The 9,144-nt window shown below is 43.7% G+C and overlaps 1 protein-coding gene across 1 annotated transcript; it reads left to right on the top strand.

Annotated features, from left to right (window-relative positions):
* Positions 1-1,259: 1,259 nt before the first annotated feature.
* On the top strand, positions 1,260-8,769 carry LOC110005688 (cytolytic toxin-alpha-like). The gene is made up of 4 exons (XM_029275446.2): positions 1,260-1,600; positions 3,630-3,742; positions 3,866-7,021; positions 7,815-8,769. The coding sequence occupies exons 2-3, from the start codon at positions 3,643-3,645 to the stop codon at positions 6,448-6,450; spliced, it is 2,685 nt and encodes an 894-aa protein (XP_029131279.2). The 5' UTR covers positions 1,260-1,600; positions 3,630-3,642; the 3' UTR covers positions 6,451-7,021; positions 7,815-8,769.
* Positions 8,770-9,144: the final 375 nt, after the last annotated feature.

Raw genomic sequence — 9,144 nt, 5'->3', positions numbered from 1 at the left:
CTTTGGACGTCCTCAATGGCAGGAAGTGGACACCTTGTGATGCGCTGGGCGGTTTTTACCACCCGCTGTAGCGCCTTACGGTCTGTTACAGAGCAGTTTCCGTACCAGACTGAGACACTGCTGGTCAGGATGCTCTCGATCAAACAGCGGTAGAAGTTCCTCAGTACAGCTGAAGACAGGTGGTGTCTCTTCAGTGTCCTCAGGAAAAAGAGGCGTTGATGAGCCTTCTTAACCAGACTGGAGGTGTTAGTGGACCAGGAGAGATCCTCTGTGATGTGGGTCCCCAGGAACTTGAAGCTGGAGACACGTTCAACAGCCATCCCGTTGATGTGAATGGGGTTGTGTGTGCTTCCTCTTTCTCTCCTGAAGTCCACGATGAGCTCCTTCGTCTTGCTGGTCTTGCTGGTCTTGCACACCAGGCGGCCAGATGCTGTACCTCCTCCCTGTAGGCTGTGTCATCGTTGTTGCTGATGAGGCCAATCACCGCTGTATCGTCCGCAAACTTGATTATGGTGTTGGATCCATGGACAGGTCTGCAGTCGTGGGTGAAGAAGGGGGTAGAGGAATGGGCTCAGCACACAGCCCTGTGGTACGCCTGTGTTGAGTGTGATGGTGGTGGAGCAGGGTGTGTCCTGACCTAACATACTGAGGTCTGTTGGTCAGAAAGTCCATTATCCAGTGACGGAGGGAGGTGTTGAAGCCCAGGTCTCCGAGTTTAGTGTTTAACTTGGAGGGGATGACAGAGTTGAATGCTGAGCTAAAATCAACAAACAGCATTCGTGCGTATGTGTTGTTATTGTCCAGATGAGTGAGCACAGAGTGCAGCGCAGTGGAGACTGCATCCTCTGTACTCCTATTGCTGCGGTAGGCAAACTGGTATGGGTCCAGTGTGGGTGGGAGGCAGTTTTTCAGGTATGCTAGGACCAGTCGCTTAAAGCACTTCATTATGATGGGTGTGAGTGCTACAGGGCGGTAGTCATTCAAGCCTATCGGTCTGGTCGTGGTCTGCGTCTCCCTGTTGTCTCTATCAAAACAAGCATAAAAGTGATTTAGCTCGTTCAGGAAGGAGACATCTGTGGTTATCGGGGTGGAGTTGCTGGGTTTATAGTCACTGATGGCCTGGATGCCCTGCCACATGCGTCTGGGGTCGGAGTTGGAGAAGTGTTCCTCTACCTTCAGCTTGTAGCAGTGCTTGGCCTTGATGATGCCCCTCCTCAGGTTTGCCCTGGATGCGCTGTAGGCCATTGCGTCATCTGATCTGAAGGCGGTGTTGCGGGCCTTCAGCAGGAGACGCACCTCCTTGTTCATCCATGGCTTCTGATTTGGGTACGTGGTGATCTGCTTCCATGTTGTAACACTGTCGATGGTGGTATTGATATAATCCAGCACAGAAGAAGTGTAGGTGTCAATATCTGTGTGAGAGCCCAAGGTAGCCTGAGAAGCAAACATACTCCATTAGGTGTGCCTTCTCTTCTCTTTGCAGGTCGAGAGTTGCGATGGCTTTCTGATGCACAGAAGTTCAAGTTCATTGAACATCTGTCGAAGCTGCACGGATCTTTGAGGGTGCAGCCAGCCTCAGAAATACTGCTTCAACAGAAAGGTAGATGTCAATTCTCTTTCCGTACAGAATCAAGTTAAACAGGAAAACAAAGAAATCAATGATTTTCTCCAGGTCAGCTGTTGCTCCATTCAAACATTAGTAAGTCTTTGTGTTGGGCTTTAACATTTTAGATTTGGATGGTAAATACTCCTGAATGTGTACCGATGAATATTTTATTAGATTAAATGACAGTCATTTTGTTTTCCATTTCAACATCTGTCAGATTGTGTGTGCTAAATCCAAATATCTCAGTCTTATCAATGTTAACTTTAAGGCATACCACACCTTGTGTCTTCAAAGCAATTTATTGAGCAAACCAAATCCAAGAATCAATTTAATTGACCAGAAGATATAATTGAGTGTCATCTGCGTAAAGTTAATTATTTGTTTAATACTTATCTAGTGACCAAGAGGACAATACAAGTTAGAAAGTATGTGTGTCAGATTTACTGTCTTCAAGCTCCCCAGCTGTTGTCTGACAATGATTTAGAATAACTGTCAGTATTCATGAACAGCGACTGATTTTAGGGTTTAACAAAAAGCTAAATTCAGACGGTAGCTGAAGGTTTCCAAGATTGGGTTTCATCCGATACATTACGCCTTTTTTGCTCACCACAGGACATGTTTCCTGTATGCAACCAAATCCCACTCGATTATACTGGGACAACAACTAGAAACCAGAGCAATAAAAAAATGTCTATTCACATGTGGATATCTGTTGCTGAAATAATCAGACGGATGATCTCCACGCCCTTCTTGTCTGTGTTCTAATAAATAACTGTTCTTATCCCTCATCTAGTTATATATTAAAGTTAATTACACTGTATGGCTTCAGAGCAAAGGAGAATCAATAAAGACATAGGTCAAAATCCAGAATGAATAACAGGCTTAATGTATTTCCAGACACTCCTCGTTGTGTTAATAATATACTGGCCATATAAAGTAATTGGTACTGTTCATTCTCCAGTTCTCAATCCTGATACAGCCCACCAAGTTTTAATCAGCAGCTGCAATGGTGTAAGTAGTTACAAGCTTGTAAGAAGTTCAATGGGGACCGTTGATTAATTACTTCGACCAGTGACCTACAGTAGCTCGGGTTCTGCCTCTGTTTATATTAAAGGTCCCATATTATGCTTTTTCTGGTTTTATATGCCCTTTAGTGTGTTTTCCAAATGTTCTGTGCATGTTTAGTCACATCTATCTGCAAAAATTCAAAGTCCGCGGAAACGCGGCTTCTCCTACGTCCTCCTGTTAGCTGTAGCATTAGCCGCATGTAACGCTCGGTTCTAGCCCCCCTCGATAAAAATTTGTCAGTCCGAAGTCATTGTCAGTGTGAGATCACTGATCTAAGCCCATTGGCTCGTTGTGGCAAGCCCTGCAGCTCATGTTGAAATTTGAGAGAAGCGTGCTGAGCAACTGACCAATAACGACAGAGCGGATCGGCAGACCAATCAGAGCAGACTTGGCCCACGTGGGGTCTAACAGTGTGGGCTCAACAGAGTGTAGCTGACGGACTCAGAGCGGAGAGGGAGCAAGGAGGAGCTGTACATGAAAACAGACACTTTTTTCGGACTTTAGCTATTGTGAACGTACAAAAGTAGGTACATAGATTAAATATACAAACCCCAAAAATGTCAGAATATGGGCTCTTTAAATAAGATCAAACCTTAGTAAGTCTTTGTGTTCGGCTTACCACACCTTGTGTCTTCAAAGCAATTTATTGAGCAAACCAAATCCAAGAATCAATTTAATTGACCAGAAGATATAATTGAGTGTCATCTGCGTAAAGTTAATTAATTGTTTAATACTTATCTAGTGACCAAGAGGACAATACAAGTTAGAAAGTATGGTTGTCAGATTTACTGTGTTCAAGCTCCCCGGCTGTTGTCTGACAATGATTTAGGATAACTGTCAGTAGTCATGAACAGCGACTGATTTTAGGGTTTAACAAAAAGCTAAATTCAGATGATAGCTAAAGGATCAGGTGATATACTGAACATACTAACAAGCTGTTATCCATTCTGTCCAGTTCAGACTGAAAAATGGATTCTGAAGCGGGTGAGGCGATGGAGGTGGCGGCTCTCGGTCGGCCTTTCGGCCTCGGGATGTTGTACGACTGCCGCAGAGACTTACTCGTGCCTGGTACTCAGCTCTCAGATCTTAATATCATTAATAAATACTATCCTCCATATATGAAGTACAAGTAGCTAATCCTTTATTGCTGTTTCCAAAAAACTAAACTTGATTTGTGCGTCTTCTTTTTAGGAATGACCCATTGGGACCATGATGACCTGATGAAGCATGTTGGAGAACGACCACAAAACTATAACGAATTTGAGATAGTTGCCTCTGACTCAATTGAGGATAAATCCTCTGCACTCGATGTTAAAGCATCACTGAAGGCAAGTTTCTTGGGTGGACTTGTACAGGTAGATGGATCAGCGAAATACCTGAACAACAGTAAGACTTCCAAAAACCAAGCCAGAGTAACACTGAAGTACAAAGCAACTACAAAGTTCCGGGAACTGTCGATGAATCATCTCGGAAGAGGAAATGTGAAACATTCCTATGTTTTTGACCAAAGAATAGCAACGCACGTAGTCACAGCGATTCTTTATGGGGCACAAGCCTTCTTCGTCTTTGACCGTGAGGTTTCTCAAAAAGAAGAGCAACAAGACATTGAGGGAAACTTGAAGATGGTGATCAATAAAATACCTTCCCTTTCTATAGAGGGTGATGGTTCACTGAAAATGGAGGAAAAGGAAAAAGTTAGTGTTGAGAAGCTCTCCTGTAGTTTCTTTGGAGACTTTTCCCTTCAGAAAATGCCAACATCGTTTCAGGAAGCAGTGCAAGTCTACCAAAGTCTGCCTAAACTGCTGGGAGCCAATGGAGAAAACGTAGTACCAATGAAGGTCTGGCTGCTGCCTCTGACAACTTTAGATTCTTCTGCTGCTAAACTTGTACGTCAGATAAGTGAAAGTTTAGTTCAAGACTCACAGAATGTACTGCAGTACCTCAGTGAGCTGGAAATGAGGTGTAACGATGCACTGAGAACCACCACAGCAAAGCAGTTCCCACAGATCAGCAAAAAGATGAAAACTTTTCAAAGTATGTGCTCTGGTTTCAAACTGGAATTCCAACAAACATTGGCAAAGAGACTTCCATCAATCCGGGAAGGAGAAGAAGAGGAGGCTGTGCTCGCAGATGTCCTGAGGAAAATACACTCTTCTCCATTCAACAACAACAACCTGAATGAGTGGATGGATTGTAAAGAGAGAGAGATCAACACATTACTGTCTTTAACAGACACGATGAAGAACACCAAGGTTGTACCATCTCAGAATGACCTTTACAAAGAAAGTCTAAGAACAGAACATGCTGTGTGTTTTGTTTTCACCTCACTGGAAATCAATGAACCATACCTCTCAGCTTTGTCAAACTACTTAAGACAAACACCAGAACCAGACAACCCTCAAGATCCATATGCTCAGGGTGTAGAGAAGGAACAATGGTATGCTTCAAAAGAAGCAGCCAAATCAATGAGGGAAAAAGCAAAGCTCTTCAGTGACTTTGCAGAGGCCAACCAGGAGAACAAGAACGTTAAGTTCTTGTCAGTCGGAATAACAAATAAGGCACAGAAAGGTTCGAGCATCTACCTTTATAAAGAAGGCTTTTCTGTCACTGAGAACTTTGAGCCGCCTTCAAAGCCTGAAACAGTCACAGTAAGAGACGTAAACCACAACAGTGTGACACTGAAGATTGATCCACCAAAGTTTGGATCAGAGAGCATCACCTCCTACTCTGTTGAGTACTGTGTCAGTGGAGAGGAAGGATGGAAACAACAGATGGCATCAAAACCTGAAGAGGTCACAGTGGGTGATCTGAGTCCAAACACAGAGTATAAGATCAGGTGCAGAGCAGTGACCTCTGTAGGTGTTGGACCAGCCAATCATGTCAGTGGTTCCATTAAAACCTTACCCTGCAGCCCTCCCGGAAAACCTGAAGTTATACCAAACTCAAGTGAGATATCAGTGAGCTGGAAGAAACCTGCTACACTTGGACAAGACGTCCACATTTTGAGCTACATCGTGGAGTACGCCGAAACAAACAAGAGAACAGACAAAGAGGAGGATCTCCAGTGGAAACAAATGATAACAGGAGCTGAGAAGACGATAATTTCAGGGCTTCAGTCAGAGACAGAATATGTTGTCAGGGTCAGATGTGATTGTGGTGCAGCTGGCAGAAGCAAGGAGAGCATCACTGTGACAGTCTGCACAACAAAGACCAATCCTCTTGCAGAAAAACTCAAAATGAAAAGCAAAAGGATAAACTATGCCTCACCCTCAGTTTACAAACTGCCTCTGGAAAAAGAAGAGATGAACATAGATGGATGTCGGAGGTTTAACTTTGGCAAAGAAAACACGAAACAAAATCGCACAATAATGCTGATTGGAGCGACCGGATCAGGAAAGTCCACTCTGATCAATGCAATGATCAACTGCATTGTTGGAGTGAACTGGGAGGATGATTTCAGATTTAAATTAATTGAAGAGGATGAGTCCAGATCCCAAGGTGAAAGTCAGACTTCTGAAGTCACTGTGTACAAAGTCAACCACCAGGAAGGCTTTAAAATAGATTATTCAGTGACCATCATTGACACTCCAGACTTTGGAGACACCAGAGGCATAGAGAGAGACAGAGAGATCACAGACCAGCTGAGGAATCTCTTCTCTTCTCAGCGTGGTGTTAGTGAAATTGATGCTGTGTGTTTTGTTGCTCAGGCCTCTTTAGCTCGACTCACACCGTCTCAGAAATATGTGTTTGATTCTGGGCTCTCAATCTTTGGCTAAGACATTGCAGAAAACCTCAGGGTTCTGGTGACGTTTGCTGATGTCCAGTGCCCACCTGTCCTGGAGGTGATCAAGGCTGCAGACGTCCCGTGTCCAAAAACAGAAGACGGCCTGCCGATTCACTTCAAATTCAATAATTCAGCTCTGTTTGCGGAAAACAGGTCATCTGGAAGAGGCATGAGGGAAGGGGTGGGAAGCTTTGATGAGATGTTCTGGTGCATGGGCACAGACAGCATGCCGTGGTTCTTTGATGCTTTAAATCAAATACAAGCTAAAAGCTTGACCATGACGAAGGAGGTCCTCAAAGAAAGAAAGCAGCTCGAAAATTCAGTTGAAAAGTTGCAGGGGTGGGTTAAAGTTGGATCAGCCAAGCTCGATGAGGTGGTGAAACTGATAGAGGAATCTGCTAAGTGTTTGACAACACTTAGAGAGATTGCACTGAGGCCAAATCCTCGCTCAATTCCAGAGTACATCAACATGCTCATTGAAGGAGAGAAATCTGAGACCAAACCAGGCTGGATGAAACGAGTCCAGGCCCTGATGGACGTGAGAGGACAAGCAGAGCTCATAGGTAAATTAGTTAGTGGAGAGAAACTTTTGCAGAGTTCACCTGCTGACCTCCCAAACTGTTATCAAGACCAACCAAAGAACAATCCAAACCAAGACAAGACTTACGGCCAACTTCCACCAGATGCATGTTCGGTCTGTCTACGCTCTGTTTCGGCAGCAGAGCTGATATGTTTTCACTTTATTCAATGGCTCCGCTGCTCTGCGTCTCAGCTGCGTCTCGGCTCCAGCAGGCTGGTACCCTCCGCAGCAGCTACGCAAGGCTTCTAATTTTGCTGGATGCCGGAGCACGACACATCAATTTAGCATAGAAAAGAACGAGCGGGACGGGAAGTCAGACACAGATACAACAATAAAACATCCGGTTTATTTTCAGAATAAAACACTCATTTTAAAGGTTCATAAAAATGACCGTTTGTGTGTTTGTTTATGTTTTATAAGGTTTATGTAGAGTTTTATACCACGTACATCGTATTATCTCACGCTGTCGAGAATCAATCTGTTAAATTACTGCAGGAATTCCTTTGTCTCGACACTCCAGCTGTGGGTGTTTACAGACGAGGGAGCACGGAGCCGAAACAGACCGGAGCAGACACACAATGCACACGTATCTGGTGGAAGTACGGGGTTACACTCACACCTGCCACAGCGACACTGAGACAAACATCAGAAGAGACCAAAAGGATGGCACTATTGACACCACCTTAACCTTCCTCTTGTGTTAGCTTTCTGTTACTATCTCTTATGACACCTAAAGCCCTTAATGTTGTTCTTTCTTTTTCTTTTCATCCAATCAGGATCAAACATTTACAATACTGAAAAGATCCGGATCGTGTTGGTGGGGAAGAACGGAGCTGGGAAGAGCGCCACAGGAAACACCATCCTGGGAAAGAAAGAATTCCAATCAAGGTTTTCCTTTAAATCTGTGACTGAATGCTGCGCTAAGGCGTATGGTGAGCTGGATGGACAGAAGGTTTCTGTCATCGACACTCCAGGTCTGTTTGACACCAATAGAAATATAATCCAGTGTATGGCTTATGCTTCTCCTGGACCACATATCTTTCTGATTGTCATCAAAGTGGACCGATTCACAGAAGAAGAAAAGAAGACGGTGGAGGAGATTCAGAAATTCTTTGGAGATCAAGCAAACAAATACAGCATGGTTCTCTTTACCCATGGTGACCAGCTCAGTGGGCAACCTATCGAGGAGATCTTGAAGGAAAGCAAAGACCAGCAGGAGCTTGTGGCCAAATGTAACAACCAGTACCACGTCTTTGATAACACGCTCTCTGATAGTTCTCAGGTCACTGAGCTCCTCAACAAGATCAGAAAGATAACAGACAGGAACAGAGGAAACCATTACACCACTGAGAGGTTTCAGAAGGTAGAGAGGAAGATTGAAGAGGAGAAACAGAGAATCCTGAAAGAGAAAGAAGAGGAAATGTTAAAGTCTTTATATGTGATGTTTTGATCCAGCAGATGTCGCCCTTGAGCACCAGCATGAAACCAAATGTATGAATATATAATACAAAATGGTGTTTTAATCTCCTTGTTATCTTAAGTACCAAAGCTTTAAAAACTGTATCAATGTTTCTACAATCAAATGTACTTCATGTAATCAAACTCAGGTCTTTTCATGAAACATTGAAACACAGCTGAGGTGAAAAGAGAGAGAGAGAGAGAGACAGAGAGAGAGAGAGAGAGACAGAGAGGGAGAGAGAGAGAGACAGAGAGAGAGAGACAGAGAGAGACAGAGAGAGACAGAGAGAGACAGAGAGAGAGGGAGAGAGAGAGAGACAGAGAGAGAGACAGAGAGAGAGGGAGAGAGAGAGAGACAGAGAGAGAGACAGAGAGGGAGAGAGAAAGAGAGAGAAAGAGAGAGAGAGAGAGTTTGAGTTTTTTAAACTTCATTTATTCTGATAAAAATGTATTTACATTCCCATTGTTGGGATACTGTCACAAACTACAATATGTCACAAAAATATGGATTTATATTAAAACATCTGCAAATATGATTTCAGAGTCTTTCAAAGAAAAGAGTACACCATCATCGTCCCATATTTTTTCAAAAACATCCAGCTCTTCCATTTTAAAATAATACTTGTGTTCCAACAATATTCGAGATTT

The sequence above is a fragment of the Labrus bergylta genome, chromosome 4 (assembly GCF_963930695.1).
Source record: "Labrus bergylta chromosome 4, fLabBer1.1, whole genome shotgun sequence".
Lineage (NCBI taxonomy): Eukaryota > Metazoa > Chordata > Actinopteri > Labriformes > Labridae > Labrus > Labrus bergylta.
This window is presented reverse-complemented; position numbering and strand designations above follow the sequence as displayed.